This window comes from Paroedura picta, chromosome 2 (genome assembly GCF_049243985.1).
Source record: "Paroedura picta isolate Pp20150507F chromosome 2, Ppicta_v3.0, whole genome shotgun sequence".
NCBI lineage: Eukaryota > Metazoa > Chordata > Lepidosauria > Squamata > Gekkonidae > Paroedura > Paroedura picta.
In genome coordinates this window covers 160,059,977-160,086,550 of record NC_135370.1, presented here as the reverse complement: position 1 = coordinate 160,086,550, position 26,574 = coordinate 160,059,977, and the positions used below count along the sequence as shown (strand labels likewise).

Here is a 26,574-nt window from a genome sequence, read left to right as displayed (position 1 = left end):
CTCACGAGGAAACGATTTGCACACAATTTAGACTGGGAGAGTCTCCCCCCCCCCATTCTTAAATAAGTCAAGGGTAATTTCCCAGAGTCATGAACTGAAGTGTGCTGGGATTTGTGCCAACGCAAGCAATCAGATCCATCTCAGCTGTGAGCTGCTCTTCTGGAGAAAAGGCTCGCTCATTCAGAACTGCAGCAAAGAAGGTGGGGAGACCCTGACTTCAGATACCAGCCAAGCTTTGTGACTTCTCTGTAGAGCAGTGGTTCTCAACCTTCCTAATGCTGTGATCCTTTAATACAGTTCCTCGTGTTTCTTTCACAGAAATTAAATCAAGACTGACCAATGGCATGAAGATCCAGTGTTCATGATTGTATATAAATTGTTTTTCCCCCCGGGGTTTCTCAGTTCAGTTTTACCTCTTGTCCCACCATGACGATCTCGCTCTTTTCCGCTGCTCCAGACAGACGAATGCTGTCTCTCGATCTACCACGCAAGGTTGTTGTATAGATGACGCCCCCCGGCCAAGCTGCTTGGCCTGCCACGACCCCTCTGAAAGGGTCATTCGGCCCCCAAAGGGGTCCTGACCCCCAGGTTGAGAACCACTGCTTTAGTGTGCTGGCTTGTTAACGTCAGCATCTTCTCCTTTAACGGTATAGGAATACCATTCCCACAGTCAGTCGTTTCCCTTCTGTGTTCCCTCTCTTTTTGAAGCTAATCGCATTTGACCAGAGCAGCAAGATCTTTTGAGAATTTTATGGATGGAAGGAAAAAGGCTTTGGATACTGTTGTATTCTGGGTTTAGGGGACTGGACTCATAGGGCTGGATCCAGACAATTCTCCAGTGGCAGAGGAGAACCCTCCTGCCTCTCCGTTCCACTGCAGCCCACTGATCTTTACAAAATGCTTCTCTTGGGGGAATGTAGGGGACACTGGGGAATGGCAGGAGGTGGGTCTGAAGCAGGAAATGGCCAATTTAGCCTGGCTCTAACCCATAGCTAGCATGCTTTATACCGGAGGTGTCAAACTCATTGGTTATGAGGGTTGGATTTGACATACATGGGACTTTCTCCAGCTGGGTCCTGCATGCCATGAAACACATAGTCACTATTTAAAGGAGAGATGAAAAGGGCGAGGTGTGTCCAGCGCCGCACACGACCAGTTTATGGGCAAACCAGTCAAGAAAGCTGCTGTGTCTTCCAGGCTGATGTGTGTCACGCCTATCAGATTGTGCGCCGGAATGGGATTCCTGATGAACAGATCGTCGTTATGATGTATGATGACATTGCTAACAATGAACAGTAAGTATCCGATTCAGCCGGGAAACAGAATCCCAATCTCCCCTTGGTCACTTTCCTGTTCCCCATAGAATCTCATGCTGCCAAATGCTTTGGAGAGCACTGTGTCCAGGAAAGGCAAATCGTCGCCATCGCAGAAGGCTTGTTGGTAGAGTTCAACGCGTGCTCTGTCATTCAAAAGCCTACTCTTGACTACTTCCCATTGCGTTTGTTCACGGAAATTCCTTGCAGCAGGGTCTATGGCAGGGGTAGTCAAACTGCGGCCCTCCAGATGACCATGGACTGCAATTCCCATGAGCCTCTGCCAGCGAATGCTGGCAGGGGCTCATGGGAATTGCAGTCCATGGACATCTGGAGGGCCGCAGTTTGACTACCCCTGGCTATGGGCTGAGAATGGAAGGAAGGGAGGAATCTGTGCCTTAGCAGTGGAACACACCCAATTTAACGAATGTCCCTAATTCAGTCCCTGCCCAATCCAGTGATAGAATCTCAGGGATCCTGTTACAGCAGTGATCTATCAGGATCAGTGTTGTCCATTCTGGCAGGGGCTCTCTGGGATCTCAATCTTCTCCATCACCTCCTTCCCCATCCTTTTCACTAAAGAGGCCGGGAACTGAACCAAGGCTCTTCAACATGCAAAACAAGAGGCGGTTAGCTTTGGCTCCCTGATGAATGGTCTGAGTAGGTCTAAGGCAGCTTCATATGTTCAGATCAGATGCTGCTGGATCTGTGAAACCACTGAAATGTGATTCTTGTTGTCCCTGTCAATTGCTTACGCTTGACCTCATACTGTAGAATTCAGTTTTATGCTATGAGTAACTACTGGTCACTGGATTAGCTTACTAAAATGTGTACACTGGAAGCCTGTGTCATGTACACTGAATGGGTGATGTGTAGTTTTTAAAGAAGTGTGCAATTGATTCTTGTGTTCCAGTCTTCCCAGGTTCACGTTCCCACTGTTGCATGCATCTGACTTTTGTTTACATGCCCACATATGGCCATTCTGCACATGTTGAACAGTGTTTGCTGATTGCCATTAACCACTGGCCCAAGCTATTGTATGTTGTGACGTCGTTGAGGGTTGGTTCTTTACCTTTCCCTGTTGGAAGACTCCATTGTAGCATTCCAGAGCAAGTGGCTTGATTTGTGGTATGTGAGAGAGAAAGATTACTGTCTTTTATAGAGTGGTGGGTGTGGGGAGATAATGGAGTCAGGACATCCAACACGTCTTCAGAAGTCAGCTTAATAGTAACCCGTGAGAGTGGGGTGATAGATTAGAAATGCCCTGCTTGATTGAAAGCAGTTCAAGCAGGGAGATCTCCTAAATGGGGCACAGAATCTTTCCTGTCGACAGAGCTTATTGCAGGGCACTTAGCACAACTTGAAAAATCCTTCTTTCCCTTGAAGAGTTAGTCATAAATACTGTGAAACCTTCAGGGGCAGTGTGATCAGTGGCACGAATGACTTTAAAATATAGGAATAGCCTTCCTATTCTGTGGAGAAGCTGGGATAGAAATCCAAATGTATAAAGCGAATGGGATTTTAAGCACATAAAGTCCTGCGCATGGTATTTCACCTTTGTATGTATGCTGCGTCTAGATGCTTGTTGACTATTCATTTTAAATCTGTATGTGGCGGTGCAGTTGACTGGCTTAGAATTATAAAAGGAATTAAGGGTGTTTTCTGTTTGTTTGTCTGTTTTGCATTGGTATGTAAGACTTCTGTCTTTTCCCAATTCCAGGAATCCAACCCCAGGAGTAATCATCAACAGACCCAATGGCACAGATGTATACAAAGGAGTACTAAAGGACTACACAGAGCAGGTAGGAGTCAGCTTTCTTTATTCAGGGACCCAAGGGATAAGGTTCACTTCCCACACACCAGTTCAGTGGCTAGTCAAAATACGTTTTGACCCTTTGTAGCAGCAAGCCGTCACATGTTTAGATGTAGTGCAGCATAAAACAGTACAGTACTCGAAACTTCATGCTGGTCACCAGCTTGATGACAGTGGATCCCATGACTCTCTTATGCATCTTGCACAGTGAATCTGACTATTTTTATGTAACCATCAGGCAGTAAAAACATGATCTTGCATATTAAGCCTCTGTTACGAGTCCATTTGAAGAGTTAATTATTAAACTCTGACGCACCCTCTCAGCAAACCAGCTGTCTTTCCTTTTAGGATATTTGAAGAGCATGTCTACATAGGACAAGATTAGTAATGAGCGTTTCTCTGTCCCTGTTGATCAGCAAGTTACCAGGCAGAATCAGTTCAGAGAGGTGACAAGCTCTGTACGGCACTCCTGCTCTTCGACTAAGGATCAATAACTTAAGTCCAGCAGCATTGCTAGACTGAATATCTGCTTCAGCTTTTCCTAAAGATTCCTGGAACTCCTGTGGGATGTTTGACCTTCAGCTGGAGCAGCTAATGGGGCCTTCTGCCTGCAGAGTAGATGCTGTAGATGCATAAAGATGCCACCAAATCACGACTCCACTGATCAGATTTTAGCAATCCTTGAAAAAATGCCTGCAGGCTTGAAAAACTGGATGGTAGAAAGTGGAGCTCACCTATGGATCTCTGAAGTGGGTTGTTTTCTCTTTTCACCTGCTGCTACTCATGAAAATCCCAGAAATTAGGCTCTCAAAACAGTTTTTCAGGCAAGACATCTTTATTTATATTGGTATGTTTGCAAAATGTGCATATATGCTACTCTGGGACTCTGAGCCCTAATAGGCTTCAGCCTGCTCTTTAACGTTGATTCTTTTTTGCGGTTTACCAAGGACTAAAATGAGACATCCAAGATCTGGACTGTTATCCTGGGAGCTGGTTGAGCAACATAACAGTGCTCTCTTCCTCTGGCAAGCAGCAGGCATTGCCAAGGGAGGGAAGTCACTGCCAAAAATCACAGATGTCCTTCCACTAGCCTCCAAATTTCCTCCCAAGATTTGTCCATTCCCCCCCTCCCCCCAAAAAACAACCCTTCCAGGGAGGCAAATGACCCCTAACCAGGAATCCCTGATCTAAACGTAACAACCCCAGAGAATAGCTATATCCTTCACTGGACTAGATTATGAACTGCAAGTAGCATTACGTGCTGTTCACACAGCAAACAGAACTGTCGCAGGCAAGGGAGAGGCAAAATTTGTAAGAGCAGGATGCATGGTTCCCTGGAGATGTTCCCAAATGCTTGCCTACAGGTGCCTCACCTGCATCAGTGGCCCTCAACGCTGCATCGTGCCACTTTGGAGAAACTGTGCTTCAAAGCTGCCTCTTGGGTGGCAGGAGAGGACTGATGGCTCTTAGGAGAATGAGTGTGAGTGAGGGGGAAAGAAGCCCACAGCATTCCTGGAAGCCACCGGGTTGGTCCTTTCACGGCAGCCAGGAATGCTTACAGCGGCAGACCTGATCTTACAGCTTGAGGTTGCAGAATGGACTGCAGGTGGGGCCATGCTTAGTTCCCCTGTGCTAAGAACTCTTTGCATAGGGAGGAGAGGCACAGCAGGCCAAGAGACGGCTAGAAATTCCCTCTTTAGTATGTTCATTGCCTGTTTCCTAAGAGTGCTTCACATGGCAGGGAGGTGCTTTAAAAAAGGTGTGTCTCCCACCTGCTCTCTGAAATGGTGTACTCCCTTCTGTCACCTCTTCCTTCTGCGTGTGTCCACCCAGTTTATGGTAATACTGAAAGGTATCTGGACACTGTAAATCTTAACACAGATGTTAAACCAATAGTGCTTTATAAATGCAATGTTCCCTTGAATCCATTCCAGAATCCTAGGACTGGTTGCTTTCTTAAATGAACATAAGAAGAGCCCTATTGGATCAGACCAGTGGTCCATCTAGTCCAGCATCCTGTCTCAGACAGTAGCCAACCTGTTCCTCTGACTGGCCAGCAACAGGGTATAGAGGCATCTCCTGATGTTGCCTCCTGGCTCTGGGATGCAGAAATTTAGTGCCTCTGAATGGAGGTTCCCCTCAGTCACCATGGCTAGTAGCCATCAACAGGCCTATCCTCCATGAGTCTATCTAATCCTCCTTGAAAGCTGTTTATTCCTGTGGCCATTGCTATATCCTCTAGCTTCAGATTTCACATTTTAATCACTCTCTGCGTAAAGAAGTATTTCCTTGATTCCAGTCTGAACCTACTGCCCACCAGCTTTAATGGATGCTCTCAAGTTCTAGTATTTTGGGAGAGGGAGAAAACTTTCTCTTTATCAACTATCTCTGCCCTATGCATAGCTTTATAAACCTCTATCATGCCCCCCCTCTCTTTTCTAAACATAAAAGCCCCAGACTCCTCAGCCTTTTCTCCTAGGGAAGGTACTCCAACCCGTGAATCATCTTGGTTGCCCTTCTCTGTACTTTTTCCAGCTCCACCATGTCCTTTTGGAGATACGGTGACCAGAACTGAATACAATATTCCAAATGAGACTGAACCATAGCTGTATACTGGAGCATTACTATATTGACCATTATATTCTTAATCCCTTTCCTAATGAATGTAGTTTTTACCTTTTTTATCGCTGCAGCACCCTAGGTTGACACTTCCATAGAGTTCTCCACTACAACCCCAAGATCGTTTTGCCTTTCCGTCTCAGCAAGTTCAGACCCCATTAGCCTGTATTGGAATTTGGCATTTTTTTGTTCCCTATGTACATCACCTTACACTGAACAACAGATAATTTAATTTGCCACGATGTCACCCACTCACCCAGTTTGTAGCAGTCACAGTCAACCTTAGTTTTCCCCATCTTGAATAATTTTATGTCGCTAGTAAACTTGGCCACTTCACCACTCACCCCCTAGTTCCAAATCACTGATGAATAAATTAAAATACTACTGGCTCCAATACCAATCTTTGTGGGACCTCGCTGCTTACTTCCGTCCATTGTCAGAACTGTCCATTGATTCCTACTCGTTGCTTCCCGTCATTTAACTAGTTTTTAATCCATTGAGAAGCCTTGTATGTAATGTCACTGTTGCCTGTGTGCTTCTTCACTTCCTCAAAGACCTCCAAAAGGCTGATGAGGTGGTCACAGAGCTATTCCCACCCTCCCTCACAGGGTGTCTGTTGTGGGGGGAGGAAGGAAAGGCAATTATAAGCCACTTTGAGACTTTTTCAGGTAATGAAATCAGGGTATAAACCACAACTCTTCTTCTTTCCTTTCCACCTTTAGACAGCTGCAGTAATTCCCTTTTGCCAAGACTGCCCCTGATTGAGTCCTTTCATCTAACATGCTGATTTCTCTGCTAAGAAATCTCATTAATGTTTCTGCAGAAACTTGGCAAATTACAGAGGCTTTGGAAGCATGCTTGTAGGGGCATGTTTCTATTCAAGGGACCTGCTGGCAGGACCTCTCCGGGACACTGTCTCGGCATTAATGGTAATGCCCACTGTTCTTCATATCTGCACCTTACCAGGGGTTGACTACAGTGGTGATCTGGTTGCCTTCCAGGGAACATTTCCACCATGAGTGGCTCTCTCATTGAGAAGTCCTTATTAAGGTTCCGAGCTTCCCCAAGACAGATGCTGCAATCTGTGGTTCTGTGTCTAGCCAGTGCCCAGAACTCTTCGAACAAGAGACGGGTAATGTTTCTCCCATGTTTCGATTTCAACTCTCTCCCAACCTGTAGGATGTTACACCAGAACATTTCCTTGCTGTTCTGAGAGGTGATGCTGAAGCAGTGAAGAAAGTAGGATCAGGAAAAGTGCTGAAAAGGTAAATGGGAATGATGTTCAGATGGAGTGAATGCAAAGGAGACGTCTCTTTAGCATTAGAGGCTACATAAAACCAGAGTTCAGGTAACAGGAGAGTCAGCAAACTTGCTTTTTATTTCTTACAGTGGTCCTAAGGATCATATATTTGTCTTTTTCACTGACCATGGAGCTCCTGGACTTCTGGCTTTTCCATCTGATGATGTAAGCATACCTCCTCCCTTCTGTAAGACTTTCATACTTGATTTGTTTATGAGCCTAAAAATCAGCATTCTTATCACTTAATTTGTTTTCCTTTGCGGAAGCTTCCTTTAGTAATTACAATCGTGGTCCATCTTGTCCACTAGTGTCTACCACTCCAGTATTATTGTTATAACCCATGAAAGAGCCTACATGCGTACAAATTGTACATGGATAGTTCCATTTGCAGTATTATGGTTCCAGCTTTTTGCAGGAGTCCCAATCAGGTAAAGCATACATGTGTGTAGACTTTCACTGGTTTTGAGAAATGATCATGATGAATGGGCAGTCAGCCTGGGCCCATAACCCATCTATGTATACAGACAGTAAACAACTTACATGTTTGCAGTCCAAGCATATATAACAGGTTACCTAGGGCAGACTGAAAGATTTCCTCTCTCCAGATTCCTGAATTCAGGATTTGTAGATTCTAGTTCAATGATGATGTACCTGCCTATAATATAAGGGAGTTGCTTTCAGTGCTTGCCTTAGGCTCTGTCAATACTTTGTGTGTGTTTCTCCTTGCAGTACAGAAATCACATAGGTTATGAATGGAGCTAATTTTGTTTTGCAGCTCTATGCAAAAGACTTGAATAAGACCATCCAGGACATGTACCGTCATAAAAAGTACCAGAAGGTAAAATTGTGGCTATTTTTTCCAGACTTCAAAAAAAGAACTACTGTTTATGTAGGGAGTCTACCTGCAGCCACATATGTCAGTCTGGAAGTTTGGGAGCATACATGTACTTTTGCACATTTGCTCAAAAGAAAGAATTGCTAAATTCAGGGGCACTTACTCCCTAGTGCATGCTTATCCCATAATAAGACCTGTTGGACTAGATCAAACATCTTGCGTTAACCCACAATGAACTCGGGCTGTCAATATTTAGAGTACCAAAGAAGGATATCTCAGAGACATCCAGGCATTGAAGTTTCAGCTCAGAGAACCATGGTTTCAGCAGGCTGGTGCTGTGGTTTCCAGGGTGAATTTGCATGACAGAATGGAGAAGCGAATGTGGAAAATGGGAGTGACATGTAAGGAGCAGATGTAGAACTATAACACCCCCCACATTGGGCATGGGGGGGTGGGCTAGAGAAAAGAAAAAGAGAGAGGCTTTTGCAAGACTTGTTCCTGCAAAGACTTGCATAGGTGGGGCTTCCCCTCCAGTTTGGTTTCTGTTCCTAATGGGATTAGTCCTACTTCTTTTGTTTGTTATAACAATATATTTACTTTCTTAGCAAAACCTGGGGCTCGCCAGGGTAAAACTGTGCTTCCTGATTGTAAATTGCAGATGGTGTTTTACATCGAAGCTTGTGAATCTGGATCAATGATGGTTCATCTGCCTGGTGATATCAATGGTAAGTCATTGTCTGAGGTTTGGGTACATTCTCTGTCAGGTCTTCCCTGGTTGCACTTAAAATAGAAATCAGAAACCCAGGTCAGAATTTTATTCGGTTAGGGTGCTCATTTCAGGTATGTCCAGGTATGTCCCCCAAAGAGGATTGTGCTCCACAAATTTCAACCTACTGCTAGTCCCTGGCCCCAAGGAAGTGCAGTCAGCCCTGGCTCCAGCTTGGTAGAACAAGCTGCCAGCCAAGATCTAGGTCCTATTGGAGCTGATGCTGTTCCAAAGGGCTTGCAAGACGGTGTTCTTCCACCAGGCACATGGTTGAGTCACACAAGCACACAAGAGAGCCAGTTCAACACTCTGTAACCACTACAGGGAGCCAGTTTGGTGTAGTGGTTAGGAGTGCAGACTTCTAATCCGGCGAGCCGGGTTCGATTCTGCAATCCCCCACATGCAGCCAGATGGGTGACCTTGGGCTTGCCACAGCGCTGATAAAGCTGTTCTGACCAAGTAGTGATATCAGCGCTCTCTCAGCCTCACCCCCCTCACAGGGTGTCTGTTGTGGGGAGAGCAAAGGGAAGGGGACTGTAAGCAGCTTTGAGCCTCCTTCAGGTAGAGAAAAGCGGCATATAAGAACCAACTCTTCTTCTTCTTCAACATGCCGTCACAAAGGGCCCCTCCCCTCCCTTTCCACCTCCCTCTTAACACTGGATATAACTTCATGCCAGAATCTCTCTGACCAATGCGGCCCGAGTCAGGGCATTCTGCAGGGTCTTCGGTTTAAATTTCAAATTGTTCTTAAATGTTTTCATATCCCTTTTGGATCTTTTTTTCATGGTTGTCAGCTGCCCCAAGCCTGTGGCCAATAAATCTAAATAATAAATAAATATGCTAAAACTGGAATGATAGAAAGAATGTATTTGGTTAGGGATTTTACCCCACTTGCCCCCCACAAGCAGCTTAGAAAAATGCAATTTGAAGAAATAGGAGTGGGGGAAGGAAGCCTGCAATGAGCCGTATATTGACAACCCCAATGAAGGAAGTCTAGACTGCATTCTAGGCTGATCCTGGGTCCACAGGATGGGCTCACTCAGTGCTGCAGAACATGAGCTGAGGCTTTAAATACCTGCAGACAGCTCACCTGAGATCCTGAAGGTTGCAGCATGTCTGTTGGGAATGAAGGTTGGTTAGCAAATCTGCTCCTAGCTGGATGCTTTCCCCTTTGCAGCAGGCAGGATGTTTTCCCGTGGTTTTCCCGAATTGACTCTGGGCATGAGGGTTCAGCAAACCTTGCAGTGTGCACAAAAAAGCTCACAATGCACACACAAAAACCACATGCACACATTTTAGGTAGAGACATGCTCAGAGGCTGTTCCATGCTTGCTAGACCTCTGATAGTGGCAGACTCCACAGAGGATTCTAGTGCTCTGAGCGCCATTTTGAGATTCGCTGCTGATATTTTGTGAAACGGCGATGGGCTCCATTGTTAGGACCTAAGGGCTTCTCTCCTTGACGACCCTACTCAGCCTTGGGTACTACCAAGAGAATAAATATTTGAGTCTGGAGCCTAAACGTTTGAAGAGCAAACTGAGATTCACATGGCATTTCTGGATTGGGGCCGTACTTTTCAAAGCACGATGGCCACAGGATTTCCAGCGTGTACATGGGAGTCCTCTAACTCAGGGGTAGTCAACCTGTGGTCCTCCAGATGTCCATGGACTACAATTCCCATGAGCCCCTGCCAGCGTTTGCTCTTCTTTTGACTCTACATATGGCTTGTGTGTCTCTGCCACAGGGGCCAAGGGTCAAATGACGTTCCTGCTTGTTCATAAAGAATACCGGTGGCCGAAACACAGTGTGAGAAGGAAAGTCCCCAGATTAATTCTGGCCTCTGGTACAAACATTGAAGAAGCGACCATCTCTCTCAGCCTTCCCCCAGCCCAGTCTCTTGGTCATCTGCAATTGATAGTCCCACCGTAACTGGCAAGGCAGTTGTCAGACTTGCCGAGCTACTGTGCCTGCAACATTGAAAGTCCTTCATTATATATTATTATAATAACACTGATGCATGTAGAATCATAGCATCATAGAATCATAGAGTTGGAAGGGACCTCATGGTCATCTAGTCCAACCCCCTGCACTATGCAGGGCACTCACAACCCTATCGCTCATCCACTGTAACCTGCCGCCCCTTGAGCCTTCACAGAATCAGCCTCTCCATCAGATGACTATCCAGCCTCTGTTTATAAATCTCCAAAGATGGAGAACCCACCACCTCCCAAGGAAGCCTGTTCCACTGAGAAAACCGCTCTAACTATCAGGAACTTCTTCCGGATGTTTAGACAGAATTTCTTTTGGTTTAATGCCATTGGTTCTGGTCTGTCCCTCTGGGGCAAGAGAGAACAACTCTGCTCCATCCTCCATATGTGTGTTGCTTTACAATATGACATAAGCAAGAGGAGAGGACCCTGACTAAAATAGCAGGGGAGGAGAGAGAGAACAGACAAGCCCCAGTGTGGTAGAGTAGTTAGACTAGCATCTGGGAGGCCTGGAATGGAATCCACACTTGCTGAGTGACCGTGGCCCATTCAGACACTCTCAGACAGGGGTAGTCAAACTGCGGCCCTCCAGATGTCCATGGACTACAATTCCCATGAGCCCCTGCCAGGGTTTGCTGGCAGGGGCTCATGGGAATTGTAGTCCATGGACATCTGGAGGACCACAGGTTGACTACCCCTGCTCTAACTCATGGCCTGCTGTGTGTGGAGGGGCTTTTTGAAGGCATATAGAATTGGCGAATGTGCCCAGCAAAAGTGTTAAGCCAAAATATTTAATTTGCAATGGGTTGTAGATCCAGCTGTGATGCCTAAAAACATAAAGAAGGACACACTGGATCAGACCAGCGGTCCAGCTAGCCCAGCATCCTGTTTCATCCAGTGCTTAACTACTTGGCCTTAGAAGGCCAACAAAAGGGGGTAGCCAAACTGTGGCTTTCCAAGTGCCCGTGGACTACAATTCCCATGAGCCCCTGCCAGCACAATACCACATCTGCAGAGCCACAGTTTGGCCACCCCGACCTAGAGGTTAAGGCCTTTCCCTAATTTTTCCATTTGGCCTGAGTATAATTACAAGCTTTTTATTTTTGGACAGGGTCGATCCCTTTAATCTCAGCCTGGTAGCTGCCGTGAGACCTTTTCTACTTCCCTTTTAACGCCATCTGTGCTTAGGGTTCCTGACTGTGTGCATCTGCTGGCCGTGAATGTAATGACTCATTGACAGCGTAGCTCACCACAGTGGACCGTTTACGGGGAATGATTCCATAGTACTTTTTTCTGTCTTGGTTTTGCAGTTTACGCCACGACTGCCGCCAATCCTAAGGAGTCATCTTACGCGTGCTACTATGATGAAAAGAGGCAAACGTACCTTGGGGACTGGTACAGTGTCAACTGGATGGAGGATTCTGACGCCGTGAGTAAAGCGAGATCTAACAATACAGCCTTGTTTTAACCAGACTTCCAAACTTTTCTTTAGAGAACTCTGTTCGCTTTAGTGCAGATCTCGGCAACTTTGTTCATTGCTGAGAGCGCTTTCCGCGTTGGGAGTTGAGAGATGGTTACTCCTTTTGAGTGTTGGCTCTCCAAAGGGGGGGCCGAACCCAAGTCTTCCCGTTGCAATAAATAAATAATAAAATAAATATTCTTCTAACCCGCCCTTCCTAGACGCTCAGGGCGGGTAACAACACAAGACAACAAAATCACATAATATCACAGTAAAACCTTTAATTCAGTTTGCCCCCAGTAATCTAAGGGGAGGGGGCGGGGCTTCTTTAGGACAGCTTTCCCTTCAGTTTCTCCTCTTCCTCCTCCTCCACCTCCTCCTCCTCCAATGGGAAAGGCAGTCCCATTGATACACTGTAGTTCTACACTCTGTAACCACTACAGAGAGCCAGCTTGGTGTAGTGGTTAGGAGTGCGGACTAGAAGTCCGCACTCCTAACCACTACACCAAGCTGGCTCTCTGGCGAGCTGGATTTGCTTCCCTGCTCCCCCACATGCAGCCAGCTGGGTGGCCTTGGGCTGGCTACAGCACTGATAAAGCTGTTCTCACCAAGCAGGAATATCAGAGCTCTCTCAGCCTCACCTGCCTCACAGGGTGTCTGTTGTGGGGAGAGGAAAGGGAAGGCGACTTTGAGACTCCTTTGGGTAGAGAAAAGCATCATCTAAGAAACCAAGTCATGGAATCATAGAGTTGGAAGGGACCTCTTCTTTTTCTTCTTCTACACCACACTACACAACTCAGTGCAGGCTCACACAATATGTACAAACTGAGCCCTTCCCCTTTGGTTCAATTTGGCAGTGACCATTTGCTCTACCCCCCCCCCCCAGCTTTAGGGATTTCCAGATTCATGTCAGTGTTGCGTGAAGACATCAGTACATATTTGTGATGTGGAGACTGCCAGGCAAAGGCGGTAACTCTTGAGAAGGAAAGGTCAGTATGTCCAACCTAGAGGACAGCTCAGTTCTTGGGACCGTGAAGGCTTTTCAGCACTTCTGTTCTGTGGTATTGACAGGATGTGGCTCATCTGTCACTCAACAGTTTTGTTTCCCTAGAGTAACTTGAGTGATCCTTTAGATTTTGCGGGCTGTGATTTTTCATCCTCCGAGCCCTTCCACGTCTTCCATGTGTTTCTTAGCCTTCCACGTTCTTTTCTGCTATCTTAGCAATCATGTGTTAGTTGTCCTGGCCCTTCAGCCTTGGAGGCTAGGCTCTCAACAGGGGATATCTCTGTCTCCAAAACAACCCCATGAGATAGGGTCGGCTTGTATAATAGCAAGTGGCCCACTGTGACCCAGGGAACACCTTAGCCAAGCAGAGATTATTGATTTATTTAGAAAGTGGGTGCAGTCCCTCTCCAGAGCCCTGTTCAGACAAGGGACAATGTGAAAATGTATAATAAAAACGACCAAATTATCAGTATTAAAATAAGGCATAAAATGACACAAGCATAAAACCAACATGGAAAGATGGAACAGTTCAGGTAAACTTGGCTTAAGAGATTGCCCTTTGGGTGCCAGGACAAAACAGCAATGTAGGCGCTAGGAGAGCCTGCAGGGGGAAGGAATTGTTGATGCCAGAGGCCACAACTGCCAAGGGAAAATCTGGCCCCCCTTTATAGCAGCGTGGCAGCAGTAGAAAAATATAATCAGCACCCTCTGCTTTGCATCACCCATCACCCTTCTAGAACGGGTATCTGGGGTAACTTATATAGATATTATTGGAGTTTTTGCTGCATCTGTTTTATTATTTTATTTTGTGTATTACTGTGTATTGGGGGTTTTATGGATTTTATTGTATGGTTTTACTGGGGGGGGTTATGCTGAAACTCATCTCGAGCCTCCGGGGAGAGGCGAGTAACAAGTCTAAATAATAATAATAATAATAATAATAATAATAATAATAATAATAATAATAATAATAATAATAATAATAATAAAGCCCTGTCCTTGTTCACCGCCTGCCTCCCCTGTGCAGGGCTTTTCAAGAGGATTTTAACTGGCAGGATGGGCATTGTGGGGAAACCAGATTTCTCTCAAAAATCCCACGTTTTATACTGTGTGTCACGCAAGAGTCAAGTGCCACACCTTGTTGTGAACCTGCAGGGTTGTCACGGCACACAGATCTCTCTTTGGTGCCTTTTCACCAGCTGAACTGCTCTTCTGGGTTTGGGCAAAGCCCTGCAGAACTTCTTTCTGCTCATTCATTGCCTAGCTCCTGGGAGGGAGGGGCCATTTTCTGTGGGCGGGGGCTTTCTTCTCAGTTTGTAAGCTGATGGCCATTGACATACTTCTCTCTCTCTCTCTGTGTCTTGCTTGCAGGAGGATCTGAAAAAAGAAACGCTTCATAAGCAGTTTGAACTGGTAAAGCGGCGCACCAACACCAGCCACGTGATGCAGTACGGAAACAAAGTGAGTGCGTGGCATCCGAGTGGGCTTTTAGGAACCAGGGGAGGTTGGTCTCGTCCTTTCCTCCAGCGCAATAAAAAGCGAGAGGCAAACCTGGAAAGGGATCGGGGGTTTCACGGCACTGGGACAGGGTCTTCTTTGTCTGGGGCTGCAACCACGATCGGCTGTTTCCTTTTCTAAAGCAGGGTTTGTATTTTCGGAACTGAAACTTTTGGCCTTGATGCTGGCCAAGTGAAAAGAAATGAAAAGAGAACCCTTGTGGGTGGGTGGGGGGTGTTTTTGTCAATGAACATTCCAAGAGAGGACTGTTGCTGTGGCCTTTCCTCTTGCTTAAAAAGAATAGCAGCCCAGTCAAGTGTGGATCAAGGACGGCTGAAGTCCCAGTGGGAGACTCTTGGCTAGCCCAGGATTTCCACCCAGGAAGCTGGTATAGTGGTTAGAGCAGTGGTTCTCAACCTTCCTAATGCCACGAACCTTTAATCCAGTTCCTCATGTTGTGGTGACCCCCAGCCATAAAATTATGCAGGTGTTCTTTCACAGAAATTAAACCGAAACTGACGAATGGCATGAAGATCCATTGTTCATGATTGTATATAAATTGTTTTTTCCCCGGGGTTTCTCAGTTCAGTTCTGCCTCTTGTCCCACCATGCTGATCTCGATCTTTTCCGCTGCTCCAGACAGACGAACGCTCTATCTCGATCTACCCAGCAAGGCTGTTGTGTGGATGGTGCATGATTTCAAGGATCTAATGAAAATGAACTGCGTTGCAAAGTCGCAATTCAGCATCAGAAAACGGACATGCTGAATAGATCCAGTTTTGTCCAGTTTGCATGTTTGATGTCTCTCCTCCTTTTTTCTCGCAGACCATCTCTCACATGAAAGTGGTACAGTTCCAAGGTACCAACAAAGCTGCCAGCGCCCCAATTTCCTTGCCCCCCGTGAGCAGCTATGACCTCACTCCAAGTCCCGATGTGCCCTTTGCAATCATGAAGCGCAGGCTGATGGCCACCAATGACAAGTACAAAGCAAAGGCCATCGCAGAAGAGATCACGATGCATCTAAGGGTGAGAATGAAGCCATGCAAATTGTGCCGGGACATATTTAGGGAAGAGCAAACTGCACCAGTATCGTGGATGTCCGTCAGCAACGCTTCAGTGTTCAGGACTCAGGGCGTTATTTGCACAGAGCACACAGAAGAGTTACCTTCTGCAAATTGTGTTGGTTAATGTTTAACTAGCATGACCGCAGGGCTTGCTATGGACAGAATTTCATTTCCAGTGGTGTTTCTTCTGGAGAAGAGGAGGTTGAGAGGGGACATGATTGAAAGGTTAGATTCAAATCGGTAGCCGTGTTGGTCTGAAGTAGCACAATAAAATCAGAGTCCAGTAGGTCTTAAAGGTGCTACTGGACTCTGATTTTATTTGAAAGGTTGTCACTTAGAGGAGGGCAGGGAGCGGCTCCTGTTGGCAGCAGAGGGTAGGACCTACAGTGATGTCTTTAAAGTATGTGTAGAATTATACCGGCAAGATATCAGGGGGAAATGTTCATAGTTCAGTAGTGGAATTGGCTGCCTAAGGAGGTGTGGAATCTCCCTTTCACTGGCAGTCCTTAAGCAGTGGCTGGACAGATCCTCATCCTGGATGCTTTAGGCTGATCCTGCACTGAGCAGAGGGTTGGACTTGATGGCCTGTATGGCCCCTTCCACCTCTATGATTCTATTTCTCTGCTGCTCTTCTGTTGTACACTCAAAGCAGTGTCCGTATATACAGAGTACCAAAACCATTCAAACCAGCAACTACATATTATCAGGCACACAGTGCAGCAGGCCCAGGTTCTAAAAGTCCTCTTAAATAGTTCAGGGGTGGGGGAAGGGGAGCAGCATCTAAAAAAATCACCAGAGTCCACACCACATTGGGTGATAGTCTTCCTCTGGCAACTGAGCTGCACCCCTGGTACACTTCGGAGAGTTGGCCAATTATGAGCTGCAGTATCTGTCATCTGACAAACACCAGCCCAGCCAGAAGGCTGCCCGCAAGTGAGGTGTGCCCATTCCTAAATTTGGGCACAAAATCTCAATGCAAAACTTCATTGCACTTTGAAAGTAAGTCTGATCTCTGCAGCACTACACAAATGAGAAAGAATTCCTTTCCAAGGGCTCCAAGACCTTTGTGGATATTACTTCAGTGATCACGTAGAGCAAAATAGTTTTATTAATCCCAAAATGACAGAGGAAGAGCCACTCAATGAAATCATCGTACCTAAACTAAGGTCTGAGCCAGAGACAGGGGACATGTGTCCTTAGCCTGGCAGGAAGGGATGTACCAGTGATGGTCTCTTGTGGACATTCCTTTGCATACCAAGGGAATTGATGATTGCCACTATGGGATGGTAGGTGAGTTTTCTCCATGCCAAGATGGATCCTGGAGATTTTTTTGGTGGGGGGATCACGGGGGCATGAAATTGGTGTCACTGTGGGTGGGCAGGTAGTTGTGAGCTCCTGCATTGTGCAGGGGGTTGGACTAGATGACCTTGGAAGTCCCTTCCAACTCTCTGATTCTAATCACAGAGTAACTATCCCCCAAAGTTGTCCTTCTGCATGAATAAGAGCCAGTTCTGCAAACGCCTCAGAATGTGCTTAGAGAAGTTGTTTCTGGGGATGTCTTAATTCTTGTATGAGGCTCAGACTTCCAACTCCTGTGCCCAGAAATATCTGGCTCTCTTATGGGAATGCCTTACAAAATTTAGTGTTACTGGGACACAGGTGGCAAAACCTAGGATGAACAGCATGAGAAAACAAGTGCCTCTTTGGAGGTTACGAACCAGAGACAAGAGCCGAGCGCTGCTGAGTCAAAGAAGTCGTGTGGAGGCAGATGGGCCTCCTACATGTCTGATTTTTGAGACTTTAGCAGAAACTGCCCACACATTTAGAAGTCTCGCTCTTTCGAGGGCATGCTAAAAATGAAAGTCTTTTACAGGTGCTGCTAGACTGTAGGCCAGAAGCATGGCTTTCTCCCTTGAACAGTTGATTCGAGCCAAGCATCTTCTCTTTGAGCTTGGAAATTTTAGAAGGGTAACTTATAGGCAACCCCTAGAAAAATCTTGGTATGCCTGTGGGCATATGGGAAAGGAGGCTCCACTTAAATTTTAGAAAGCATTTTCTGACAGTGAGGGCTTATAGATGGAATTGACTCAGAAGAGCCTCTTGTGGTGCAGAGTGGTAAGGCAGCAGACATGCAGTCTGAACTTCTGCCCATGAGGTTGGGAGTTCAATCCCAGCAGCCGGCTCAAGGTTGACTCAGCCTTCCATCCTTCCGAGGTCGGTAAAATGAGTACCCAGCTTGCTGGGGGGGGAGGGGTAAATGGTAATGACTACGGAAGGCACTGGCAAACCACCCCGTATTGAGTCTGCCATGAAAACGCTAGAGGGCATCACCCCAAGGGTCAGACATGACTCAGTGCTTGCACTGGGGATACCTTTTACCTTTACCTTTAGGCTGACTCAGAGGGTGACAGAGTCACCTTTGTTGGAAGCTTTTAGGAGGAGACTGGATGAGCACCTGTCAGGAGGGTGTGATTAAATAAGCCCCCGAGAAGGTGGGCGACTGGACTGGATGCCCCTTTCTGGTCTCTTCCAGCTCTGGGGGATTCCGATCTTGTTCTGTCAGTGCCTACCCCAAATGATCTGAAGGTATAAAATCGTCATTCTTAGGGCAGGTTTCTCTCCACCCCGGGCTTGAGTCGTTAGCCGAGAATCATTAATTGTACACCCTATAAAAGCCCTTGCACAAAAATGTCACCATTTCTGATGTCGAGTTCCACCCCCTCTGCATTCAAACAAGCAATTGATTGTCTTCTGTCCCTTAGAGCTAATTGCCAAAAAGGATCATAAAGAACACCAAATGGCCTTCATAGGAACCCCCTTCCAGAGCCCACGTGGAAGTCGTTATCTCAGTTATTAAGTCATCCTTTTCCTTCTCTTACAGACCAAACAGCTGATCCAAGAGTCCATGTACAAGACCGTGTACGTGATCACCAACTCCGCAGTGCGGACCGAGCAGATTTTATCCGACAGGATGAGCCTCAGCAATCACGACTGCTACAAGCTCGCTGCCAATCACTTCAAAAACCGCTGCTTCAATTGGCACAGTCCTCAGGTGGGTCAGCTGGAAACTTGAGGCCATTTCCCGTATTCCTCCTGTCCTTAGTGAAGCACTGCTACTGTTCTTGGGCAAAACATGCAGCACTGGAGGCCAGATTCTTCCCTGCTGCTTGCTTTGTTCCACGGAAAGTGCTCAGCCGTATTCTCAATGGGTGCGAGGGACCCACGTTTGGTGCCCCTTCGTCTTGCCAGCTCAGGGAAAAGTCCCCTCCCCTTGGGACTTTATTTAGCCTGTCCCCAGGGCTGGAGCTCTTGGGTAGAAGAGGCCTCTGGTTGTCTCTGCTAAGCAGGTTTTGGAGGCTGACCGGTCTGGTTGGAGGAGCTGTGGAGCCATCCCTCTACGTCTCTCTGTCAAAAGGGAAAGTGGCTACAGGAAGGAGAAGTGAATCCGTGTCTGTGGATCTTCCCGGAGCACGCTCGTTCCAAAGCCATAACTCTTCTCTCCAGTGAGGCTTGGGGATTCGCTTGGCTTTGATGCCTGCAAACAGCTTTGGAAGCTGAATGCCAGCTGTCAAAAGGGATCAAAATGGAATAAATACCTGCGTTTCTGCAGCTGAGCAAAATGCAGAGTGAGATGCCAGCATCCTGATCTGCCTGCTTGCATCGGGGGTCCAAAATGCTCGGTTTTGTCAAGTGACATGAAGGGTTTCCTTTTGCCAGTGGGGAGGGTTTTCTCACCACAACTAACAGATGCCCTCGTTCAAGCCATTTGGGTTACCCTTTAGTCCGTGTGATGACTTGCCCCCCCCCCCCCAGCAAAATACGTTTTTGTTTCCCTTACATAAAGTACGCTAGATAGTCAGGGGGGAATCTTAAAACTGGATTAATCCCTGGTATGACATCTGATGCTTGGAGCACGTCTATTTGAAATGTGGAACGTTTCCCTAAGTTCCCAACAGGAAGCAAGGAGAGCAACAGCACCTGGAGATTCCCTGATGCTACAGAAATGAGATGAACTCCATCTCTTGAATTCTTATGCCACAGTTTGGGTTGAGAAGGTCATGGCTGGAAGGCATATCATGCAGCCTGCCTTGCTGAAACTGAGCAGACCTGGGTCTATTCCATGCCTGGATGTAGAGATCTCTTGGAGGGGGGGGATATCCTGGATGGGTAGATCATCTCTGGCAGCAAGGATGGTGTTTGCAAGAAGATGGAGACAAGAAGATATATCAAAAATAACAGACTGGATCGAAAAGTTGGGAGAATGGACCAAAATGGCAACACTTACTAGCCTAGTTAATGGAAGACCAGTCGAAGAATTTGAAGAACATTGGGGGTACTTCTTACAACATTTAGCTAGATAGGTATATATGCATTAACTAAATATGGATTAATAATTAGCCAGATAGTTATATATGCATTAACAAATATGTGAGTAGGGTGAACTGAATTGTTCCTGAACTATAATCTTTTGTTCTTTCTTTTTTTATGTTATTTTCTTTCTAAAACAAAATAAAAGCTGGAGCTATCCAGCATTTAAAAAAAGAAGAAAAGATCATCTCTGGTGGAGGGGGGGGGGTATCCTGTGCCTCCCAGCTGGCTTTCCCAGGAGTAGAAAGGTAGAGTTGTAAAGTGGGAGAGAACCGTTTTAAATAGAAAAAGGGTAACCTTTCTCCTGCTTTTATTGCCTTTCAGTATGAATATGCCCTGAGACAGCTGTATGCTTTGGTCAATGTCTGTGAACTGGGATATCCCATCGACAGGTAATTTCCGCACGCAGTGGAGGTTGGGGAAACAGCTGATGATGCTGGGGCTGGCTAACTTCGAGGCACCTCCAAGAGTCAATAAGCTTCCAAGAATCAAAGACCCCTTGGTCTTGAAGGAGTTACCAGACGAAGATCTTGTTCTTCTATTGTAGACCAACACGGCTGCTCACCTGAAACTGGCTAGTTGAATCTGCTTTGTGGGAGGGTGTTAAGCAAAACATTCTCCAATCCTGTGTGGAACTTCTGAGTATAGCATGCTTCTATCACTACACGGAAGTCTGCCAAAACAAAACAATCGCAAGAATGATTAGAGCGACTGGATGTGGAGGGTGAGAGCTGTGGTTCAGAGGTAGAGCCATCTGCTCTGCACACAGAAAGTCCCAGGTGCAAGGTCCGGCATCTCTAGCAAAAAGGTTTCTGGTAGAGACCGGAAGTAGCCTCAGAAACTGCTGCCCCCTCTGTCCGACTCCCCGAGGCTGAATCCTTGACAGAAGCCTTCTCTACGACACCCCCCCCCCCACATCCATGAGATGGCCTCACGGGCAATGTTAATATTTCAGCAATTAATATTTACATGGGAGTTTTAATTTTTTTAATTTAGATTTATTATATATCGGATTGAATATATTTTTTAATCTTGTGCCTTCCTAAGTTTTCAAAGACAGGGTGGTATATAAATCTAAAAAAAAAGAATGAATGAATGAATGAATGAATGAATGAATGAATGAATGAATGAATGAATGAATGAATGAATGAATGAATGAATGGTGAAAAACCTCTGTCTGAGACTCTAGATCAGGCTTTCTCAACCAAGGTTTCCTGAGGCCCTGGGGTTTCCTGAATGGGTGGGAGTTAATTGATTTTTAAGATATTTTCAAATTTGTTAAACATTTATTGGGTGATATGACCATATATGGTCACATTGACCTGGCCCGCTCCTCACAAAACGGCCAATGAGGGGCCTGGAGGGGGTGGGAAAGGGAGGGGCCTTGGGTGGGCGTGTCACAGCTGTGCTTCCCACCCATGTTCTGCATGATTGCGCCACTTCTGGTGTTTATTGAAACTTGAAGAATGTTTCTCAATGGTTAAAAAGTTGAGAAAGGCTGAATCAGAGAGCTGCTGCCAGTCAGAGGGGGCAATATGGATCTTGCTAGATCAGCGGTACTGTTCAGCATAAGACAGCTTCCCTTTCTTTTGCAGGATTCTGGCAGCCATGAATCAAGTGTGTGTGGAACATTCAGCCTTGTAAGAGAAGACAGCTGATAGGAATCAGAGCATGAGTTCCTACAAAGCAGAGAGAGGGCGGCCATGTGCACCCACAGAGGGAATAAATTACCGTGGAAGCTCTCGTGGACGCCTCTGACCAGATTCTGCACTTTAAAGCTTGAACGAATGGATGAAAAATGTTCCAATGCTCTTCAGGGATTTGCGTCATTGCAAGAAGCACTTTCAGAAGGCCCCTGGAGACAACCAGTTTATCAGTATCTTTAAAATTGCAATGCATATTCATTGCTTGATTCCCCCCCCCCTTCCCCTTGTGATATGAAGACTTCCACTATGGAAGTGTGTTTTGGGTTTAACTCGATTGCAGTCTTGTACTCAGTTGTTTATTTTTTTAAACGCTATCCTGAGAATTAGCCAGGGAATGGCCTGTAATGAACACTATTTCCTGTTTTTGTTTTTTTTTAATAATTGAAAAGTAATGATTTGAAAAGGGTGCCGTTATTTTGCTCATTGGCTCAGGAATAGAAGCCCAGTTTGTTCCCCGACCTTTACAAGCTAAAATAAAGAGCGTCTATATGTTTTAATGATTTTATGCTTTCAAACGTTTGGGTATATAGGAAAATTAAAGAACAAATCCCATTCGGACATAGAGATTGTTCTTCTTCTCTCCCCCCGCCTCCGTTCCCCCCGCCCTCCAAGACTTATTGCGGTTTGTGTTTTGGATTCTTATGTAATTGTATGTTTACACCATGTGTTGAGAGACTTGAGCAGCATTTGGAGGAACCTGTGAATAAAGGAAGTTGATGAGATAATTACAGGATCATTTAAACTCATTCTCCAGGGGGTGGGATTAGATCTTGACCCGTCCACAGCCTCACTACTCTTGGTTTGTCAAAGTGTTTGGGGAGGGAGGGGACTGGGTTACCTCAGAGGTTCCTTGGGGAGGTCAGAGGTGGCAAACAAGCTTTCAAGCTTACTGTGGGTGGGCAGGTAGTTGTGAGTTCCTGCATTGTGCAGGGGGTTGGACTAGATGACCCTGGAGGTCCCTTCTAACTCTATGATTCTATGAAAGGCAGTGACAAGAGGGTGGAGTCTCCTTCGTGGAAGATTTTAGGAGATTGGACGAACACTTGTGTGATTTTTAAGCCCCTGTGAAAGTGTGGGGCTGGATTGGATGGCTCTTTGTGGTCTCTTCCAGCTCTGTGTGAGTCTAATTCTGGAGTCGCCTTGAATATCTTTCCGTGATAGCTTGTCTATCATGATTAATACAGTCTCCACACAATATCATGTCATAATATCTATTTACTACATCTCTTCCCCTTCCTCCAAGGGCCTCAGGTTGGCATACATTGCCTCAGCCCCCATCCCCATTTTCCTCTTCAGAACAAACATGGGTGGAAGTTTAGGCTCAGAAACAATGACCCAATGTCATCCATGGGCTAGAATCATAGAGTAGGAAGGGGCCATACAGGCTATCCAGTCCAACCCCCCTGCTCAATGCAGGATCAACCTAAGACATCCATGACATGCTTGAAGACTGCCAGTGAGGGGGAGCTCACCACCTCCTTAGGCAATCAATTCCATTGCTGAACTACTCTGGCTAGGAGTAGACTCTGGCCATTAATACCATATTGGCCAAGCCCTACTGTGTGGTGTGCTCAGTCTATACAGGGTACTTGCAAAGCCCAACCATGCCCTTGTTCTGCATGGACCTACAGGGTGCTTGCAAAGCCCAACCATGCTCTGCATGGATCTAGAATCTGTCCCAGATTTCTCTTCAACATCCAGGACTGTGAAAGCCCAAATGCCTGGGTTCCTTAGCAGGCAGGTTCATCATGATGAGTGGGGAGAATGCTAAATTGGCTGTCTGGACCAGGATAACCTTGATCTTCCACCCCTGCTTAAAGTGAACCTACCACCCTTGTCATGATAGATTCTAGGCTTATGACTATGTTTAACTATGTAAAAGGTACAACAAAACTAGAGTCCAATAAATCTGCAAAGATTTATTCATGGTGCTGTTGGACTCAAATTTTGTTGTGCTACTTCAGACCAACATGGCTACCCACTTGAATCTATGTAAAAAGGTAGACAGGTTTCTGAATAAACAGCACAATATTAATCCCATAATAAATTAATGTTGAAAAGGGGGCCGACTTGTTTACTGCAGCTTTAGAGAGAAGGAATAGGAGCAGTGGGTACACATTATGGGAAAGGGGGATCCAGTTAAATATTATTAAGCATTTTCTGATGGTGTGGGCTGCCTCACAGGGAGGTGGAATCTCCTTCATTGGAAGTTTTTAAGGAGGAGATTCGGTGAACACCTGTCAGGAGGATGTGATTTTGAGCCCCTGAGCAAGAGGCTGGACTGGATGGCCCTTTGTGGATTCTTCCAGCTCTCTGTCATTCTGATTCTGAACTCCATTTCAGTATGGTGCAACTCTTCTCCAGTAGTGGCAAGTCTATTTGCTTCTCTGCTACTTTTATTACTTCAGGGGGAAACGAGGAAATGGGAATACAGAAATGCTTTCTATCCAGCAGTTTTGCTACACTGCTTTGGCCTGGGTGTGCTCTATAATCATAAGACAGGTGTGTCATCCATCTGCTTGGGGCAAACGTACCTCGCTGGAAAATCAACCCAGATTCCTCAGACTTGGCCACCCACTTCAGGATGATCCTGGGAGGTTGCAGAGCCAAAAAAGAACGTGCTCCAAATACCTCTAGAGCACCCCTGTGCTATTGGCCTGGCGGCAGAACAAACAGGGAGTGTGGAAAACATCCTGCAGACTAGAAAACAAAGGTGGGGTTAACATCTCTGAGCGATCTGAGCTAGGTGACCCAGGTTCAAATCCCAACTCCACCATGGAATCTTGCTGGGCAACTTGAACCGTCACTCTCTCACACCTTAACCTACTTCAAAGGAGCTGTTGTAAGGATGAAATGGCAAAGAGGAGAATTTTGTAAACCAGTTTAGATCCTTACTGGAGAAGGGGGGAGGAGTTGCCCTGCTTTTTACTACTAAAAGGTGTCTCAAAGCAGCTTACGATCGCCTTCCCTTCTTCTCCCCACAACAGACGTCCTGTGAGGTAGGTGGGGGGTGAGAGAGTTCTGGAAGAACTGTGACTGGCCCAAGGTCAACCAGCTGGCTGTATGTGGAGAAGTGGGGAATGAAACCTGGAGCCTGCTGCTCTTCACCACTACCCGAAACTGAAGTTAACCGATAATTGGAAGTATCAAGGGACTGGGTGATTCTGAGATAATCAGGGCCAGTATGTGAGAAGCCAGAATTGTGCAGGCAACACAAACAGAGAGGATGGAGTGTTGGTTCTCCTTTACACAATAAACCTTCAGACTATTTGCAGACTAAGAGCTTTTCCTAAATACTATGCACATTGCAATATTATTGGGTCCTTGACCTTTTTTGAGCCTGTGGGTACTTTTTGGATTCTGCCCAAACGTACTTTCATGAACCTTTGATTAAGAGTATTTGCCAGCTTCTTTTTGCTAGTTTATTGCTTTAACATTGACAGAGGCTATATGAAGGTGTGGAGTTCTGTTTGGTTCCTAGATCTGCCACATGGAGAAGGGAAATTCGGCCAAACCTCTTCCAAAAGCCCCCAGCTCTTTAAGGTCCTGGCAGTTCTGACAAGAAACAAAATGGCCACCATTTTGATTAGGCCTTACTCCTTCTGGATTACACTTTGCTACATAGCATCAATATACCTATCTATCCATTGTATTTTTTCTTCCAAGGAGCTTGGGGCAGCATACGTCATTCATCCTTATCTCCTCAACAACGCTGTGAGGTAGCTTAGGCTGGGAGAAAGACCAGCCCCAAAATCACCCCCATGGGAATTTGAAGAAGAGTTGATTTTTATACCCTGCTTTTCCCTACCAGAAGGTGTCTCAAAGCGGCTTACAATCACCTTCCCTTCCTCTCCCCACCACAGACACCCTGTGAGGGAGGTGAGGCTGACAAAGCCCTGATATTCCTGCTCTGTGAGAACAGCACTATATCAGGACTGTGGTGAGCCCAAGATCACTCTAGTTTGGACCTCAAGTGTCCCAAATCATAGTCCAACACTCTTTCTCACTGTTCGTACTAAGTAAGATAAGAAAAAGCTAGTCTTGGGTTTTGGTCTCGTGATCCGTGGCCTCATAGGTTTCACAAGGTTTCTCCAGTCTGCTGATGTTTCATATCTCTTGCGAAAGAGAGTGAGAGAGAGAAGACTGGACTCTATTTTTGAGGCGGTAAATATGTTTTTCCCCCCTCAGGAGGTCAGGAAATGAGCCCAAGTTCAGAGTGACAGTAAATTCTTACTGTTCACCAATAAGGACAGTAAAAATCCACCATTGCCCTTGAGTTTTGTAGTCATGGAGTCGCTTCTTGCGAATCCTGCTGAGCCAAGCATCTCTTCCTGACGCTGCCGTGCATGTTCCGCACATGATAGGGTTGCCAAAGACTGTAAGAAGTAAACGAAAAAGCAAGGAAGGATGTCCAGTGGGGAAATGTTTCCTCATGTAAATTGGAGCCAAGCAAACTCATTTGCAAGCATCAGACATTCCCTGAGCTGGGAAAAAAACAAAAGTAAACAAAAGAAGGATTGTAAAGTAGCAGGAACGAAACAGACCGTAACAATAACAAGGACCTTTATTAACTGTCAGCCCCCAACAAGAAACCAGAAAATAAACTACTATTGATATACCCATTTTCCAGCCCGAATGTCTGAGAACAAAATTGCTTCAGTGCTGAATACATTACAAGTATTTCCAACAGTCAGGTCCTGTCCCCTTTTGTTTAAAAAAGGCACACATATGCCACCACTTGAGAATATTAGGAAAGGAGGGAAATGTTCACTCTCCAGTTCTTAACTCTATTTGTCTGAAGGGAGATATTTACAATGCAATCCTAAATAAAGTTACATTC

General features: G+C 46.0%; 1 protein-coding gene across 4 annotated transcripts in view; it reads left to right on the top strand.

Moving 5' to 3' along the window:
- The window catches only part of LGMN (legumain), a 33,827-nt gene extending 11,368 nt beyond the window's left edge, over window positions 1–22,459 (top strand). For all 4 annotated transcript variants that reach the window (XM_077323531.1, XM_077323533.1, XM_077323534.1 and 1 more), the window contains exons 3-14: window positions 1,198–1,295; window positions 3,034–3,115; window positions 6,925–7,010; window positions 7,135–7,210; window positions 7,821–7,883; window positions 8,539–8,605; window positions 11,945–12,063; window positions 14,471–14,560; window positions 15,422–15,622; window positions 18,542–18,712; window positions 20,353–20,420; window positions 21,624–22,459. In XM_077323531.1, coding sequence (XP_077179646.1) covers window positions 1,198–1,295; window positions 3,034–3,115; window positions 6,925–7,010; window positions 7,135–7,210; window positions 7,821–7,883; window positions 8,539–8,605; window positions 11,945–12,063; window positions 14,471–14,560; window positions 15,422–15,622; window positions 18,542–18,712; window positions 20,353–20,420; window positions 21,624–21,672 — 1,170 coding nt within the window. In that variant the 3' untranslated portion in view covers window positions 21,673–22,459. The remainder of the gene's footprint in view (window positions 1–1,197; window positions 1,296–3,033; window positions 3,116–6,924; window positions 7,011–7,134; window positions 7,211–7,820; window positions 7,884–8,538; window positions 8,606–11,944; window positions 12,064–14,470; window positions 14,561–15,421; window positions 15,623–18,541; window positions 18,713–20,352; window positions 20,421–21,623) is intronic.
- Window positions 22,460–26,574: the final 4,115 nt, after the last annotated feature.